Source organism: Schistocerca gregaria, chromosome 4 (assembly GCF_023897955.1).
Source record: "Schistocerca gregaria isolate iqSchGreg1 chromosome 4, iqSchGreg1.2, whole genome shotgun sequence".
In the NCBI taxonomy this organism is placed as follows: Eukaryota; Metazoa; Arthropoda; class Insecta; order Orthoptera; family Acrididae; genus Schistocerca; species Schistocerca gregaria.
Genome location: NC_064923.1, coordinates 504,900,586 through 504,920,444, shown reverse-complemented (window position 1 = coordinate 504,920,444; position 19,859 = coordinate 504,900,586). Strand labels below are relative to the sequence as shown.

The window sequence follows — 19,859 nt, the reverse complement described above, 5'->3', positions numbered from 1 at the left end:
AATAATGGAATGTAGTCAAATTAAATTGGGTGATGCTGAGGGAATTACATTAGGAAATGAGACACTTAAAGTAGTAAAGGAGTTTTGCTATTTGGGGAGCAAAATAACTGATGATGGTCGAAGTAGAGAGGATATAAAATGTAGACTGGCAACGGCAAGGAAAGCGTTTCTGAAGAAGTATAGATTTAAGTGTTAGGAAGTCATATCTAAAAGTATTTGTATGGAGTGTAGCCATGTATGGAAGTGAAATGTGGACGATAAATAGTTTAGACAAGAAGAGAATAGAAGCTTTCGAAAAGAGGTGCTACGGAAGAATGCTTAAGATTAGATGGATAGATCACATAACTAATGACGAGGTACTGAACAAAATTGGGGAGAAGAAGAGTTTGTGGCACAACTTGACTAGAAGAAGAGATCGGTTGGTAGGACATATTCTGAGGCATCAAGGGCTCACCAGTTTAGTACTGGAGGGCAGCGTGGAGGGTAAAAATCTTCAAGGGAGACCAAGAGATGAATACACTAAACAGATTCAGAAGGGTGTAGGCTGCAGTAGGTACTGGGAGATGAAGAAGCTTGCACAGCATAGAGTAGCATGGAAGCTGCATCAAACCAGTCTCAGGACTGAAGACCACAACAACATTGACCCAAAAGCGTCAAAATCAAGACTATGTAGAGTTTGCAAGGAAAATAAAAAACAGATGTGAAGTTCCAATGCAAGAACCTGTATGTTTCAAATGATATCACATCCTTCAAGATTACTGACTTGTGTTGTACCTTTCTGGATGAGTGCTAATTATGTGAATTGTTAATGTACTCAAGAATTGGAGATAAATGGTATTGATCTATATTATACTGTATAGATAGATGATAAATCTTTTGAAGTATTTCTAACAATTATTACATGAGGTTGTGAGTGAATTGGCTCTTAGGCATGTAGTAATATTCTGTAAGTCGTGCACGATTGGCACATCGAACAGATTTGCCAAACCATGGAATGGCCCAAAAGCCTGGCAATATTTTTTACATTTTGGGTCCAGGCTGCTTACCTTAAATCTTAGGTTAACGGATAATAAGATAAACTGTGGTGGAGATTGCTTCTCCCCAAAATTTCATAGGTAATTTCGCATCCAACATCATCATCTCACTTTTTCCATGACTGATCTACCGAGTCTCTTGGTTGGTTGGTTTGTGGGATTAAAGGGACCAGACTACTAAGGTCATCGGTCCCTTGTTCCATAAAAACTAAAACCACCCAGAGAGAATAAAAAATCAACAACAGGAAAGACAGCAGATGAAACAGGACATGAAATACTCTGACAGAGACCAGACAAAACAAATTAAAACACACAGTGTGACGGTGGTTGGCCGACCGTAGAGAAAGAGGAAAAGCCAATCACCAAGAACACTTTAAAAACTCAGTTTAAAATCAGAGGCTAAAAGCCAGAATCAACACAATAAATAAATAAATAAATAAATAAATAAATAAAAAACCACCACCAACAACAACACCACTCGGATTAAAGGATAAAAAAACCCTGCCCGAATAAAACACAAAACCAAGTCCACCATGGCAGAGTCATCTGATAAAAGAGCAGAGAGCGTGTCAGGCATTGCAAAAGTCTGCCTGAGCATGGTTAAAAGGGCGCACTCCGACAGAATATGGACCACCGCCAAGGACGCCCCACAATGACAAAAAGGGGGATCCTCACGACACAGCATCCCAAAATGAGAGAACTTTGCGGCGTAAGACTGCCCGCAAATCAGCCGCCAGGAGGCCAATCTCCAGAGATGGCGCACTGGTGGCCTCTTTCGCCAGGCGGTCAACAGTTTCATTGCTGGGTATATCAACATGGCCTGGGGTCCAAACAAAGACCACAGACCTGCCGCTATGGGCGAGAGTATGCAGGGACTCCTGGATAGCCATCACCAGACGAGAACGAGGGAAACACTGGTCGAGAGCTCGTAAACCGCTCAGGGAATCGCTACAGATAACGAAGGACTCACCTGAGCAGGAGCGGATATACTCTAGGGCACGAAAGATGGCGACCAGCTCAGCAGTGTATACACTGCAGCCAGCCGGCAATGAACGTTGTTCAGAATGGTCCCCTAGAGTTAGTACATAACCGACTAGACCAGCAACCATCGAACCGTCGGTGTAGACAACGCCTGAGCCCTGATACGTGGCCAGGATGGAATAAAAGCAGCGTCGGAAGGCCTCCGGAGGGACTGAGTCCTTCGGGCCATGTGCCAAGTCGAGCCGAAGGCAAGGGCGAGGCACACACCACGGGGGTGTACGCAGAGGGGCCCGGAAAGGAGGTGGAACAGGGAAACACCGAAGCCATGAAAGAAGCTGTTTGACACGTACGGCGATCGGACAACCCAACCGGGCCCGACGTTCTGGCAGATGAACGACTGACTGAGGGAAGAGGACACGATAATTTGGATGCTCGGGCAAGCTAAAAACATGGGCAGCATAAGCAGCCAGTAATTGTTGGCATCGTAACCGCAGTGGAGGGACACCTGCCTCCACAAGTATGCTGTCCACGGGGCTGGTTCGGAAGGCACCAGTGGCAGGGCGTATCCCGCTGTGGAGGATTGGGTCCAGCACCCGCAACGCAGATGGGGATGCTGAGCCATAAGCCAGACTCCCGTAGTCCAGACGGGACAGGATTAACGCCTGGTAAAGCTGTAGGAGAGTAGATCGGTCGGCGCCCCACCTGGTGTGGCTCAGGCATCGCAGAGTATTTAGATGCCGCCAACACGCCTGTTTAAGCTGCCGAATATGAGGCAGCCAAGTCAACCGGGCATCAAAAACCATCCCCAAAAAACCTATGTGACTCCTCCACTTTAAGAAGCTCGCCGTCAAGATAAAGCCGCGGCTCCAGGTGAACAGTGCGTCGCCGGCAGAAATGCATAACGCAGGTCTCGGCTGCGGAAAACTGAAAACCATGCACTACAGCCCAAGACTGCGCCTTGCGGATTGCGCCCTGTAGTTGATGTTCAGCAGCTGCAATGCCAATAGAGCTGTAGTAAAGGCAGAAGTCATCAGCATACAGGGAAGCGGAGGCAGTATTTCCCACGGCCGCAGCGAGCCCGTTAATAGCTATTAAAAACAGACACACACTGAGAACAGAACCCTGTGGCACACCGTTCTCCTGGACTTGGGAGGAACTATACGAGGCCGCGATGTGCACGCGGAAGGTACGATACGACAGAAAATTGCGGATATAGATCGGCAGAGGGCCCCGAAGACCCCATCCATGAAGCTTAGAAAGGATGTGATGACGCCATGTCGTATCATACGCCTTCCGCATGTCGAAAAAGACAGCAACCAGATGCTGACGGCGGGCAAAGGCAGTACGGATGGCCGACTCCAGGCTCACCAAATTGTCGGCGGCGGAGCGGCCTTTACGGAACCCACCCTGAGACGGAGCCAGAAGGCCTGGAGACTCCAGTACCCAATTCAAGCGCTGGCTCACCATCCGTTCAAGCAACTTGCAAAGAATGTTGGTGATGCTAATGGGACGGTAGCTGTCCACCTCCAAAGGGTTCTTCCCTGGTTTCAGAATGGGGACGAGACTTTCCCGCCATTGCGACAGAAACTCACCCTCGACCCAAATGCGGTTGTAAAGATTGAGGAGGCGTCGCTGGCAGTCCACTGAAAGGTGTTTCAGCATCTGAGAGTGGATGCTATCTGGCCCAGGAGCGGTATCAGGACAAGCGGCGAGGGCACTTCGAAATTCCCACTCACTGAATGGAACATTGTACAATTCAGGATAGTGAGTGCGAAAAGAAAGACTCCGACATTCTATCTGCTCCTTAATGGAGCGGAAGCCCAAGGGGTAGTTGGCAGAAGCGGAATTCATAGCAAAGTGCTCTGCTAAGCGATTTGCAATGATGTCGGAGTCAGTACAAACTGCTCCATTCAGTGAGAGCGCTGGGACACTGACAGGGGTCTGATAGCCATAGAGGCGGCGAATCTTGGCCCAGACCTGCGATGGAGTGACATGGAGGCCAATGGTGGACACATACCGCTCCCAGCACTCCTGCTTGCGTTGGCAGATAATGGAGTGGGCTCGTGCACGCAGCCGTTTGAAGGCGATAAGGTGGTCGATTGAGGGATGTCGCTTGTGACGCTGGAACGCCTGTCGGCCAGCTTTAATCGCTTCAGCGATCTCAGGCGACCACCAAGGCACAGTCCGCCGCCGAAGGGACCCAGAAGAATGGGCAATGGCAGATTCGGCGGCAGTAACAATGCCGGTGGTGGCCGATTGAACCACTGCATCAATGGCATCGTTAGAGAGAGGTTCAATAGCGGCATTGGAGGAGAACAAGTCCCAGTCAGCCTGATTCATAGCCCATCTGCTAGGGCGCCCAGAGGACTGATGCTGTGGCAGTGACAGAAAGATTGGAAAGTGGTCACTACCACACAGGTCGTCATGCACTCTCCATTGGACAGACGGTAAGAGGCTAGGGCTACAGATGGAAAGGTCAATGGCAGCGTATGTGCCATGCGCCACACTGAAGTGTGTGAAGGCACCATCATTTAAGATCGAGAGATCGAGCTGCGCCAATAAATGCTCAACGATGGCGCCTCGACCTGTTGCCACGGACCCACCCCACAGATGGTTATGAGCGTTAAAGTTGCCCAGTAACAGGAAAGGTGGAGGCAACTGAGCTATCAGAGCAGCCAGCTCATGCTGCGCAACATCACCATCCGGTGGAAGGTACAGACTGCAGACGGTAACAGCCTGTGGCGTCCACACCCGAACAGCGACAGCCTCTAAAGGTGTGTGGAGAGGTACAGACTCGCTGTGAAGAGAGTTCAGGACATAGATGCAGATGCCACCAGACACCCTTTCATAAGCTGCCCGGTTCTTATAATAACCCCGATAGCCACGGAGCGGGGGTTCGCATTGCCGGAAAACAAGTTTCCTGCAGAGCAATGCAGAGGAAAGGATGAAGGCTGATAAGTTGGCGGAGCTCAGCTAGATGGTGGAAGAAACTGCTGCAGTTCCACTGGAGGATGGTGTTGTCCATGGCTGAGAAAGGCTTGACGGGACTGGGAAGGGAGATTACGCTGCTGGGTCACCTGCTGCCTCCGATTTAGCACCTGTGATAGTGCTTTCCATGGCGTCTGATGGACCGGCGAGATCGAGGTCCTCAGCGGACGCCAGAATCTCCACCGCATCCTCAGACGCAGAGCTGGAAGGTTGCGGTGGGATGGCTGCCACCGCGAGTTCCTTGGGCTGAGAGCTCTTCTTGGGTTTCTCACGCCGTTCCTTGGGTTGCACCGGCTGGGAGGGCTTCACCGATTCAGTCTCCGGGACGGAGGAGGATCGTGAAGCCCTACGACCAGCTGATTGCGGGCACTTAAGCCATTTTCGGTCATCAGGCTTCTCGCTGGCGGAAACCTGGGAAGGGAGGGACCCAAGGGACCCCTTGCGAGCGTGAGAAGCCGAAGAAGTTGGACACTTCTCCGGCTTAGAAGTGGGGACGGACGTCCCCGATGGGTGGGATGGTGATGCTCCTGAGGTAGGTGGCGCAGGAGCAACCCAGTGGGTAGAGGCCCCCACTGGCGAGGCGGCAGGAGGAGTTTTACTACTCGTTGATCCGGCCACAATTTGAGAAACAGACGGGGCTAGCACAGGTGTTGTAGCAGCAGCGTAGGAAGATGTCATTCTCACAGGATGGAGTCGGTCGTATTTCCTTTTGGCCTCAGTATAGGTTAGTCGGTCCAGGGTCTTGTATTCCATGATTTTACGCTCTTTCTGGAAAATTCGGCAGTCTGGCGAGCAAGGTAAATGGGGCTCCCCGCAGTTGACACAGATGGGAGGCGGGGCACATGGAGTATTGAGATGTGATGGGCGTCCGCAATCTCGACATGTGAGGCTGGAAGTGCAGCGAGAAGACATATGGCCCAACTTCCAGCACTTAAAGCACCGCATCGGGGGAGGGATATAGGGCTTAACGTCACATCGGTAGAACATCACCTTGACTTTTTCCGGTAATGTATCCCCTTCGAAGGCCAAGATGAAGGCACCGGTAGCAATCTGATTTTCCTTCGGACCCCGTTGAATGCGCTGGACGAAATGTACACCTCGGCGCTCTAAATTGGCGCGCAGCTCTTCATCAGACTGCAAAAGAAGATCCCTATGGTAACTAACTCCCTGGACCATATTTAAACTCTTATGGGGTGTGATCGTAACGGCAACATCCCCCAACTTGTCACAAGCGAGTAACCGTCGTGACTGGGCAGAGGATGCCGTTTGTATCAGTACTGACCCAGAGCGCATTTTTGACAAGCCCTCCACCTCCCCAAACTTGTCCTCTAAATGCTCGACGAAGAACTGAGGCTTTGTGGAGAGAAAAGACTCCCCATCAACCCTCGTACAAACTAAGAAGCAGGGCGAATAACTGCTACTGCCATCCCTGTGGCCAGGGAGGGGAACGTTTTCGGATCGTACTTCTGAGCGTTAAACTGAGCCCGAGAACGCTTAGAGACTGCTGGTGGCGTGGTGATGTACCACGCTTCATTGCGGGTCATCTGCCCTGATACCACCTACTCCGACCAAGGGCCCTCCCCACGGGCGCCACCCAGCCACGGCAAGAGCCACCTGGCAGGATGGCCGTTGCCAGGAGTCTTGATACCCCAGGAGGATAGGCATCTACTCCTTGGCATACGTGGGGAGTTAACGGCGCAGGCATCAGTAGAGCGATCCCTGTGTTGTCAGGGGGCTACAACCAACAAGGTACATGGTGGCCCCACCACAACGGACTGGCTACCGTGCTGGATGTTAGGTAACATGTGGTCCATGGTCGCCGTCAGTGCAGAAAGAGGCACTGCACAGTGCAAGGTGTTATCTGCACACAGAAAAAGTCATGCCCAAGAGATGGAGAGCCGACAGGACTGCAGTTCAACGGTGTATAAGCTGGCGAAAGGTCTGATCGCAAGATGGACACAATGCACCAAGTAAGGCGCCCTTCCCCAATCGGTTCGCTCTTCGGAAAATTTTGAGAGATGGAGGTCAAACCCAACAGGGGACCATCATACAAGGCTGAAAAGTTTGAGACTCCTTTTAGTCACCTCTTACGACAGGCAGGAATACCGCAGGTCTATTCTAACCCCCGAACCCGCAGGGGGATACTGAGTCTCTCTGCTACATCATTTTGTTCCAGAGCGTGGAGAATCATGGTTTGATGTTTAATTCTTTCGTACTTTAAGAATTTCTTTAAGTCTCTTGTTTACATATTTCTTTCATTATCATTTCATAAGAAATAACATCTTTCACTTTTCCAATTCTCTACAAACCTTTAAAAATGGTGAATAATCTTGAATACTTGGTATTTACTGCTAACAATGCAAAACAAAACAGAAGAAAAACTGTCAGAAAATCATTAGTGCTAGAAAATATTTAGCTCCTCAATTGATAAGGTTTGCGTTTAACTGCACAAATAAAGTACTAACCCCAAAACCCATTTAGATTTAGAAGTGGACTGTGTGAAGTCCTAGTTTGCAGTGAGAGATACAATGCACACTATCAATGGATCTACTTATCTGAGGCCACTTGCCAAACTTTTTCATAATTCTTCCATCAAATCTGATTGAAGAAGGACTAATCTTCTATGCCATAGGTTTCACTGTCAGACAAGGATGCACACTTTGGTTCAACATAGTGATGACTTCGTTGATCCAGTTTCCACATTCCACTGATTAATGATGTTCTTACTATCAATTTCTTCTCTGTATCACGAATGTGACAGTATCTATAATCTATATTTTCCAGCTGTCTTGCTTTTACTGTGTTAATTCTTCGCTACGAGCACATATTTGTTGAGTTGTAATAGCTAGGACTGCTGGGAATGTAGTGTGGGTCATTGCAACTGTGCTTTTCATTTGCCTGAACAGCTGAGCCATTAAGACTAATTGTTGCACACCTCATTCTTTCCTTCCTGTAGTACTTTGTTTTTAATGGAATTTCCCATTATTGGCATGTTGGAGATTCTAAGCGCCTTATGACTGATGTTTACTCATTAGGCTGGTCTGCTTGTAATATACACTACCGGCCATTAAAAGTGCTACACCACGAAGATGGCAACAGACGCGAAATTTGACTGAAAGGAAGAAGATGCTGCCATATGCAAATGATTAACTTTTCAGAGCATTCACCCAAGGTTGGCGCCGGTGGCGACACCTACTATGTGCTGACATGAGGAAAGTTTCCAACCAGTTTCTCATATACAAACAGCAGTTGACTGGTGTTGCCTGGTGAAACGTCGTCGTGATGCCTCGTGTAAGGAGGAGAAATGCGTACCATCACGTTTCCGACTTTGATAAAGGTCGGATTGTAGCCTATCGCGATTGTGGTTCATCGTATCACGACATTTCTGCTGGTGTTGGTCCAGATCCAATGACTGTTAGCAGAATATGGAATCGGTGGGTTCAGGAGGGTAATATGGAATGAAATGCTGGATCCCAACAGCCCCATATCACTAGCAGTCGAGATGACAGGCATCTTATCCACATAGCTGTAACAGATTGTGCAGCCACATCTCGATCCCTGAACCAACAGATGGGGACGTTTGCAAGACAACAACCATCTGCACGAACAGTTCTACGACATTTGCAGCAGCATGGACTATCAGCTGTGAGACCATGGCTGCAGTTACCCTTGATGCTGCGTAACAGACAGGAGTGCCTGCGATGATGTACTCAACGACGAAGCTGGGTGCACAAATGTCAAAACATCATTTTTTTTTCGGATGAATTCAGGTTCTCTTCACAGCATCATGATTGTCACATCAGTGTTTGGCGACATCGCGGTGAACGCACATTGGAAGCATGTATTCGTCATCGCCATACTGGCGTATCACCCGGCGTGATGTTATGGAGTGCCACTGGTTACACGTCTGTCACCTCTTGTTCACATTGACGGCACTTTGAACAGTCGACATTACATTTCAGATGTGTTACGACCCGTCACTCTACCCTTCATTCGATCCCTGCGAAACCCTACATTTCAGCAGAATGATGCACGACCGCATGTCGCAGGTCCTCTACGGCCTTTCTGGACACAGAAAATGTTCGACTGCTGTCCTGGCCAGCACATTCTCCACATCTCTCACATATTGAAAAGTCTGGTCAATGGTGCCACTGGCTCTTGACAATACACCAGTCACTACTCTTGATGAACTGTGGTATCATTTTGAAGCTGCATGGGCAGCTGCACCTGTACGCGCCATCGAAGCTGTGTTTGACTCAATGCCCAGGCATATCAAAGTCATTATTTACGGCCAGAGGTGGTTGTTGTGGGTACTGATTTCTCAGTATCTATGCACCCAAATTGCATGGAAATGTAATCACATGTAAGTTCTAGTATAATATATGAGTCCAATGAATGCCCATTTATCATCTGCATTTCTTCTTGGTGTAGCAATTTTAATGGCTAGTAGTGTACATACTACCCACCTGGCCTTTCACTTACAAGTTAAGATCATTCACAAATTATTCTTGACACACATTCTTACACAGTTCTCCAATCTAGATGTTAAGACTGTTCTCAGGAGACCATTCACTAAAGTTCTTAGTCATCGTAGATTTGTTTTAATTTCTCCTATGTTTCTTTCACAGTCATAGTGTTCTGTAGAGACACATAATTAGAAGGGTCAACTGACAAGATTATTTTAGCCCTTGCAGTACATATTTTAATCTCAACTGTGACCTTGCCCAGTATTTATTGCTGCAGATAACTCAAGCCAACGGTGGTGTTTTGTAATTTTCACTTGCTTTTAGTTTTTGGAACTCATGTTTGGGTTCAGTGAATGTGTATTGAATTGAGATGGACTTTTTTTGATTTAATGGATACATTCTTAATTTTCTTTGCTTCAAATAAACAGCAGTTTTGTGTAATACTGGTTCAGTGGGTGGACTGGGTCCATAACCTGTTGTTTTTGAATCTTTATTCAAACACCTGCCTTTCTTTGAAACCAAAGGAAAAAATTTACTTTTACATAGAACTAACAGCACACAAAAACTATTACTAAATATGAAAGCACAGAAAAAAGAATGAAAAGGTCCATACCAACAGCCTGAGCAATGGTTCGAAGGTGGTTTTCTAGTGCAGGTGTGAATTCCAATTCATTATTTCCAACAGAGTCTAAACTACAACAACATCCTAATTATGATTAATTAGTAAGACCTACAAACAAAGTGTCAGATTTTGCCATAAGTATAGTCTCTGCTGAGAAAAGTTTATATACAGGTGATCTGCTAACTGTAATGAATAACCACATTTTAACTGCATTGAATCAATATTGTAAATAACATTTTTACTGTTTATACTCACCCAAGAAGAGCAATAACAACACCAGAAATATATGCAATTAATCCTGGCTCTGTCTTTGTAGCAGTGTCAACCTCAGCATGGCAATATGGACAAATCATGTGAGTTGGCTGTGGGCCCACAGGAACCACTGTTGTGACAATTGTTGGCCCTCCTGATACTACAGGCATGCAATAAAATAGATTTATCAGCTTTGCATAAACTATCACAAAATCTAACTTGAAAACAAGAAATGACTATTGTATTGCACACATAATATGTTGATAAAATATGAATCAATGTAAGCGGCAAGTAGAAATATCAACAAGGGTTGCTGCTTACCGTAAAGAAGACACGTCGAGTTGCAGACAGGCACAATTTCCAGCCCAAGATGCTGGAGTTGGCAGTCGTGTGCACATGAGGTGTACAAATGTTGTTTGTGTGTCTCTTTTACTGGTGAAGGCTGTGGCCAAAACCTGTATGTGAGTGTCTTTCAAACATGCCTATCTACAACTTGACGTGTCTTCTGTACAGTAAGTAGCAATCTGTCTTTTCCTACATTGTCAGTAAAATAGGAGCAATTGTAGTAAGCACAAAGAAATTAAAACCAATTTATCAGAGCTACACATTTCTTATGGACTGAAATAAAATGATTTACCAGACTAGTAATTCAGAAAGTAAATATTAAATTTACATTTGTATCTCTGTTTCCACATCAATTATTACCTATAATGTTTGGCTGGACATTTGATATTAACATCAGCTCACTCCTTAGTCAGCATCAGTATAAGATATTCTTGCAAATTGTGGTGGAAGCACAAGCAGTATTTTTGTTGAGAGAGCAATAAAATTCTGTCTTCATTAATTACAAACCACAACCTGGACTAGTATACACTTTGAGGGACATGCTAAATCCACTACAGTTGTATTTTATGAATCTTTTATTTGGATAAAATTGTACACATGGCCTGGGCTTCAGGATGTAGGGCAGGAGAAAAAGCGAAGAAATTGTATTCTTAATGTGAAGTACTTTGTACACTGACAATTTCCACCATTTAGTTTAATATGAGGTACGTTGGTTTGGCCTCTTATAATTTTTATTTCTTGAAAATTTTATTATATATTTGTATTACTTTAATTTCATGACAATTGCATTTTACATTGCTTGTTTTCCTTTTCTTGTTTGCTCTGTATCGGGCCTGTCTTAATTAATGCCATTCATGCAGTAATATGGTTGTAGCACTATTAGTTGTGGATAGTTTTGAGAGAAATTGTGGTGGTGTAGGCATGTTTTTAGCTACGATTTTTTCGTTTGTCCCACCCGCTGACCGTTAGTATTAGTTCTGGCAGTAGCCACTTCAAGACGTGTTTGCTGAGGCATCTCATTGTGATTTGTGCAACAGTCTGCTGACTGATCTTGCTGGGTGTCCACAACATTCTGCACGGCTGGACATTTGTATGGTATGCTACTTTTAAGATTAGTAAAATGGCATTCTATAGCATTTATGCCTCCACTTTACTTTCTTAAATCTGTGCCACACGACCAGCCAATCACTATTGGTTCATAGGTTACATTAGGCTTGCAATGAGAGTTTATTTGTTGATACATTCATGGCTTCTTCTGTTAGGCCCCATTTACCCAGAGTTGTGCTGGTCCACTCAAAGAACATTTTCAAGCCTCACCTGCGTACAATCTTGATAAATTCTTGTATGCAATCAAGTTACGGCCTCATGTTCACTTTTATATTTACCGTTTCATGTTAATTCTATGTAGCATCCCTCTTACTTTTCCTCTAGTGTCTTAGGTGGAATTTACATCCCAAAACGCATTTTATGTGTGTGATTTTATATTTAAAAAGAAAAGGATTTGTTAAGTACAGCTAGAGCAGATTTATTCATCATGAAAAAAAAAAAAAAAAAAACCTGGACCTCTCACGTAAGTATTATTCTCTCTATGGTTATTTCACACACAGTATTCTTTTGTCCAGTCAAAAAAGAAAAAATAGCACTATTGTTAAAACTGTTTATGAGGTCAGCATTTGTCTCTCTCTGATCTAAATAGGAACAGTTTCAAATCTTCTAAGGCTTCCAGCCAAATCAAGTGGCTTTAGATAGTACTGGTACTACAGCTACATAAGGATGAGGCCAGCAAAAACATGGCAGCAGCCAAGGACCATTTGGCTAAAAACTCATTGGTGTTTACGTGTTTCACAAGGCTGGATCTTATTCAGACGAATCGACACAAGACCATGCATTTTTGCAAGTAACAGTACAGTATATGGGCATCTGGCACATGGAATAAATTTTATATGGTTGCTGCATGGAGGTGAATTAATGCCCAGTGTCAAAAAGTAACTCACTAGTCAATGTTTTCAAAGCGTCTAGTTGACTGAAAGAAATGGGCCTTTAAAGTGCTTGCGATGAGCATAATATATATTTCCATATTTCCAAGGATGAATGCTTATTTGTTGATGTTTAATTGTAAAACACCTACTGCTTCAAATGGTTCTTGTCCATATGTCCATATAGCTGAGTGATACATCTCTTATTTGATGCTCAATCACTATATGAGAAATATCAGCTATCTTCAACATCTTCAAAATAGTGTAATATCGCACACCAGGAAGCACTGCAATGTAGGGATTGATGCTGGGACTGATGTACACTCCAATCCACAAGTTGCAAATCAGACAAATATTTATTATTATTATTACTACATTAAATTGCTTTTGTAGAACATTCTGGTAAATTGACATAACACTGGCTCTCCTTAACAGCATTTTCAGACTGTACATTTGAAAACAATTGTAAAATATTATTCATTTAAAGAATAATCTATGAAAATGTTAGTATTAAAAATGAAAATATAATTAAAAAGTATATTACAATTTTCTGTCTCAATTGTTTCAGAGAGATACTTTGATGATTTTGTAATAAAACTTATTTCTACTGAGGTTTTGTTTATATAAAACAGTCAATACACTTTGAAAAGCAAAACTGTGAATCTGGACTCTTGCAGAATTGTAAATTTTCTTAATCATGTTAATAAGACATACAAAAATTTAATTACTGTAATGTACAAATAACCCTGTACTCGAACCAAGTTCAGTGTGTGACAGTGTCGGAGACAGAATACTTAATTTTGGAATTAATAATTCTCAGTTTTTGTCAAAACTGATGACATACTGTGAGAACTTATGTTTCAGTACAGTCTCAAAATGAATATAAACCTGTCTTTGTTATTTATTAGAATGTGCGAATGAGATCCTACATGCACGAATATCCAGTTTTTATTATATGTGGTGAAGCAATGACAAACACATGATGATAAATGAATCAGAAGTTAAATAATAACATCATAGCTACCCACTACAATTTACACCAGCAACTGTAACAAGCTTTAAGAGTTAGTTTGAAGCAAATTCGCATTAGTTTTAACACTAATTTATTGTACCATTTGTAGTGGGTTGTTACCACAGGGCAAAGTAAGTGACATAGTCTGAGTTCTAGAAAAATATGAGGAGTTGCTACGTATATGATGCTGACAGTTACTGTCAATAAAAATAGTCAAGACTGAAGATTTTTCTTTCTCACAGATCCTACAACACCTTTAATGTGCAGCTAGTTAAGATGTCATGTTACATACCTACAAAACACAATGTCTGTTTGGTAATGAGTATAATCAATGGTGGACTGGAACTGTCTAAAAGCAAGAGAGATTTTTATTGTCTTACCAACAGCCAATGCATGTTTAGGTACATACATCAGCCTCTTTACACGAGGGAAAATGTTAGACGTACCAAGAAAGATATTACTTTATGACATGAAGTACGCTGCTGAAATTGTGAAAGTTTTAAAAGATGTTTTCTGTTTAACATTAATAATGGATTATAAAAATATATATTTTATTTTATCATCACTTTAAATTTCATATATTCAATTATGTAAAGCTAACAGTCTACACAAAAATCACTAGCATTTTTTCTAAATTAATTACACTATCTTAAGTCAAATCTTAGAGTCATCTTGCCATTAAAATTTGTGTGTTGCAGGGCACTGCCCACTTGGCACTTGAGGTAACACCTTTCTTATGTAAAAAAAATGCATTCAACGTTAGCTCTTGTGTGTGTTGCATTTACTACTTCAGTATAATATGGAAGACTGGCCGCCTTTATTTTTGTTCTACAGTAGCTCAAATTTTTTATGGTGATTTGATATGTCATATCCTTACAAAACAAGTACGGTAAAACTTACATGAATGTCCAGGAGTGAAGGGGCTAGATGGTGGTACTCCACCCACAGCCTGGGAGTAGCTTGGAGGTGCAGCTGGAGGTGGCCCATATTGTGGAGGTACAGGTCCTGCTTTGTTCATTTTGTTCTCTGCAGATGGCAAAAATGCAAATAGACACATACAGCTTTGAATTAAAACCAAATTATCAGGACTGTACATAAATAAGATTTCTAAGGTGGTCATCTAATTGAATATTTCTTGCGTGACATTGGCACCAAAGGGGTGGGGGGAATGAACCCACTTTGGAACTACTGTATGACTGCTTGTTACTTGAAGTTTCCTGTGATTAATGACGTTTCACAAACTTCAACACAAAGGACACCAAATAAGTCAATCACACGATGTACACAATATACAACCACTAGACTTTACTGCACACCAACGTGATTCAAAAGTGAAAAAACTTCAAAAGACTGTTTAGAATAGTAATTAATACTATGTTTTGTTTGAATCTCACTGTGCTTCAAAAGGTATGATCCAATTGGTTTTATGCCCTTGCCTTCATCCAACAAAATCAGCTATTGACACTTATGAAAACAGTGTTTTTCACTTACATCTACACCTCCATCCATACTCTGCAAACCACTGTATGGTGCATGGCAGAGGGTACCCTAGACCACTACATTCATTTTCTTCCTGTTCTTTGCAAATAGAGCACGGTAAAAATGGCTATATATATTCCACCATACGCGTCCCAATTTCTCCTATCCTATCTTTGTGGTTCTTGTGCAAAATGTATGATGATGGCAGTAGAATCGTTCTGCAGTCAGCCTTAAATGCTGGTCCTCTAAATTTTCTCAATAGAGGTTCTTGAAAAGACCACCAAACCACCACCTTCCTTCCAGAGAATCCTATTTTAGTTTCTGATGTATCTCTATAACACATGAATGTTGATCAAATCTACCAGTAAAAATCTAGCAGCCAGCCTCTGAATTCCTTTGATATCTCTCTAATCCAACCTGTTGCAGATCCTGAACACTAAGAGTACTCAAGAATAGGTTGCAATAGTGGCCTATATGCAGTCTCCTTTACAGATGAACAACGCTTTCCCAAAATTCTCCCAATAAACCAAAGCTGACCATTCACTTTCCCAGCCACAATTATCACAAGCTCATTCCATTTCATACCACTTCGTGATGTTGACTTGCATACTATTAAAGCTGTATTCAAACATTACAGAATTATTTTTTTATTCATCTGTATTAACCTACATTTTTTCCACATGCTTCTAACTCAGTTAACAGTCTGCAGTGGGGCAACATATCAAATGTTTTGGGAATCTAACAATTGAAAATCCAGGATGGAAGGTAACAATACAAGAGAAGGAAAGTTGCTACTCACCATATAGCAGAGATGCTGAGCCACGATAGCCACAATAAAAAGATTCACACAATCATAGTTTTCGACAGTTACGGCCTTTGTCAGCAGTAAGCGCGCACGTGCGTAAGTGCAACTTGCACACACATCTGCAGTCTCTGAGAGCTCTCAGCAGATGTGCATGCAAGTTGTGCTTGCTAGAGAGAGAGAGAGAGAGAGAGAGAGAGAGAGAGAAGTGTGTGTGTGTGTGTGTGTGTGTGTGTGTGTGTGTGTGTGTGTGTGTGTGTGTGTTTTCTGCTGACAAAGGCCTTAATGGCCAAAATCTATGATTGTGTGAATCTTTTTATTGCACCATTCACGGCTCAGCATCTCCGCTATATGAGTAGCAACTTTCCTTCTCTCGTATTGTTTTGGGAATCTAGTAATGTGGATTCTTACTGCTGTCCTTAGCCCATGGTTCGCAACATATCATGTGAGAAATGGGCAAGCTGAGTTTTGCATAAGTGATGCTTTCTAAATCCATACTGATTTGTGGACAGAAGCCTTTTGGTATCAAGGAAATTTAGGATATTCAAACTGACACTATATATTCAAGAACTCTGCAGCAAACCAATGTTAAGGGTCTTGATCTATAATTTTGCATGTCCATTCTTTTACCCTTCTTAAATACAATACTGTTCTAAGATATTGCATGCCCTTGATTGCACTGATGTTCTTTTGCTAGTTACATATCTTTGTGCAGAAATGTAAATGTATTTTTTTGGTGGGGGTGGTGTGGGGAGGGGGGGGGGGGGTACTTGGCAACAATGTGATCCCCTGCTGCCAATTATTGCCTCATTGCTCTGCATTAACTGAGGTTTGGCATTCACTAGCTCTAATCTGAAAGCGCTACTGGATTTTTTAGACATTTTCTTCCTATTGTGCCTGTTTGCGTTTAGCATCATGGTGTCCGAGCTCAAGCTCAACTGCGAGTCAAAATCTGCAGAAGTTGATGGCCGAAGCAAATATGGAAAATTTACCACGAAGAAGGCGTCCATGCATTTTTTCACCCTGGGGGGACAGAATACTTTGACGAATAAGCCTAAGGAACAGAAGTGCTACTTCACTTGAACTGGCAAACCATGGCAAGAGGCAACGGGAGCTGATTCCAGCTTATCAGTCATAAGGAAAAGACTGTGCAATGTGAATAAGAACTAGAGATGCCAAGACAAAGCCATTTTTAACAGCTGCAATGAGGAAAATGACGCTTGCATGGGCCACACTGCATGTACGCTGGACTAAAGAGCAGTGGAGAATTTAGGTGTTTTCAGATGGAAACCGATTTGATTTTTTGGGCACAAAAACAACTAGGGTCATACGTGTCCCTGTCAGAACCATACAACATAAAAAAAAGGAGTTTAAAATGATTCAAATGACTACACACGAAGCCCAATCAACGTAAGGAAAGACAGCTAAAAAGCAGGAACTTTAAGTAAGTCCATAAAATACACTGTAGAGAAACAGAGGTCCTGAACTAATGATTAAATGTCCTTCGCCTTATTGACATGACAGATAAAAAGCAAAATGTGTTTGACAGCCCGGGCACCATTCACTCCAATGGCCAATAACTCAGACGGCAAACATAAATGAGAACTTAAGTGGTTAAAAAAAGGGCAATCCATCAAGAAATGGCAAACCATCTAAGGTTGGGGGCAATGAGCACAAAGTTGTGTGGGAGCAGCACTTAACAAAGGTGATGGCTAAAAAGACAGTGACCAATATGCAACCAAGTTAAAATGATCTCACGGCGAGAGGGCCGAGAGGAGGTTGTCCAAGCTGATGAGAGGGGCTTAATTCCCCAGAGCTTGTTCCCATGAAGCAAAGACCAATGGTGATGCCAAAGTGATACCAGCTGCTGACAGACAACACAGAGATCATTGGAGGGAATGGAAGAACTAGCAGGCCAAGGTATGAGGACTACAGCCTTCACAGCAGCATCAGAGGCCTCATTTCCCGTCAGACTGATGTGACCAGGAAACCACAAACATCACAGTGACACCATCAAGAGTGAGAAAGTGACAGTTTTCCTGGATCCACTGCACTAACGGATGAATGGTGTAGCGTGCACAGAGGCTCTGTTGTGCACTGGGAAAGTCAGAACAGATGACACAATTGAATAGGCTGTGTCTCCAGACATACCGCGTGGCCTGAAACAGGTTGAAGAGCTCTGCTGTACATACGGAGCAGTGTTCTGGAAGCCGATACCGAAAAATACCAGTGCCAATGACGAAGGCACTCAATATTGTGGTCAGTCCAAGAGCCACCAGTGTACATAATGGTACTACCATGAAGTTCCATGTGAAGGTCGTGAAACTTACAGTGATAGAGCAAAGATGGAGAAGTGTCCTTAGGAAGCGAATGAAGGCCAAGGTGAACAAGGGCCGCCACATAAAGCAAAAGTGGTGAAGGGTTCACACCTATCAGAAAAGAGGCAGGTAGCACAAAGTTAAACTGCCGGAGCAATGGCCAAAAGTGAACTCCAGGAGATAACAGAAGAGGGATGTGCCCCATTCTGGCGATCAAAAACTCACTACTACAGGGCACAGAGGCTGGAGGATCCTGCTCCATGAGATCGACAGATGTTAGCATTCTCCTTTTGTCAGTCTACAGAGTCCATGGCAGAAAATTGTTGGAGATGTACACCGGTGATACGGTGGTCAACCAGGCGAAGGTATCACGTGGCAACACTGCCAAAGAGCATCTCAGAATCGGTGAAGGAAATGACCATTTGCGGTTGTTTGATCTCTCTGAGCCTTTTCAGTTGGCAGAGGAAGACTAAGGTGTTTGTTGGCTGGAGGAACATAAGTCTTCGTGGGAGTATTCTTTCTGTCCTTTCCAGCCTCCCAGTTGTGTAGCAGGTGACTTCACTTTGCTTTAGGGCACAAAAACAACTGGGGTCATATGCACCCAAGTCAAAACTATAGAACATGAAGACAGAGACAAATTAAAAAACGACTATACACCAGTCCCAATTGACGTAAAAGATGACATCTAAAAACTGGGACGTGGAGAAAACGCTAAAAAGACACCCTATAGAAACAGAGGTCCAAAATTAAATGGCCTTAGCCATATTGCTTTGGCAGATAAAAAGTAAAACGCGGTCAAAAGTCTGCATGTCTTTTGCTAAAGGAGTTGATAACTCAGACGGCAAACCCAAGTCGCAATGTAAACGGTTAAAAAAAGGGCATTCTTTCAAGAAGTGGTGGGCAGTTAAAACTTGGGTGCAATGAGTACAAAGTGGTGGGGTAGCGCCACTTATTAAATGACGATGGCTAAAAAGGCAGTGCCCAATATACAGCCTAGTTAAAATGACCTCCTCCTCCTGGCAGGAGGGCCATGAGGAAGTCGTCCAAGCCGCTGGGAGAGGCTCAATAAGCCAGAGCTTATTCTCGTGAAGGAAGGACCATTGGCAATGCCAAAGGGACACCATCTCCTGACAGATGGCAACACAGAGATCATCGGAGGAAATATAGGAACTAGTGGGCTGACGTACGAGGACTGCAGCCTTGACAGCAGCATCAGCAACCTTGTTTCCTGGCAGACTGAATGACCAGGAACCCACACAAACATCATGGTGGCTCCACCAAAGAGCAACCAAGTGACAGTTTTCCTGGGCCCATTGCACTAAGGGGTGGGAGGTGTACAGCACACATAGACTTTGAAGGGTGCTGAATGAGTCTGAGGAGGGGACACTATTGAAAAGTCTATATCATTGGATGTATTCCGTGGCCTAATACAGGGTGAAGAGCTCAGCTGCAAATACTGACCAGTGTGCTGGAAGCCTATATTGAAAGACACAGGTGCCAATAACAAAGGCACACCCGACCCCATGGTCAGTCCAAGCACCATCAGTGTACACAAAGGTACTAGTGCGAAGTTCTATGCAAAGG

General features: G+C 43.8%; 1 protein-coding gene across 1 annotated transcript in view; it reads right to left on the bottom strand.

The window, feature by feature from the left end:
* The window catches only part of LOC126266800 (LITAF domain-containing protein), a 69,307-nt gene that overhangs the window by 32,416 nt on the left and 17,032 nt on the right, over positions 1 to 19,859 (bottom strand). The window contains exons 2-3 of the mRNA XM_049971342.1: positions 14,577 to 14,702; positions 10,347 to 10,503 (exon numbers count right to left, since the gene is read on the bottom strand). Of these exons, the coding sequence (XP_049827299.1) occupies positions 10,347 to 10,503; positions 14,577 to 14,694 (275 nt within the window). The 5' untranslated portion in view covers positions 14,695 to 14,702. The remainder of the gene's footprint in view (positions 1 to 10,346; positions 10,504 to 14,576; positions 14,703 to 19,859) is intronic.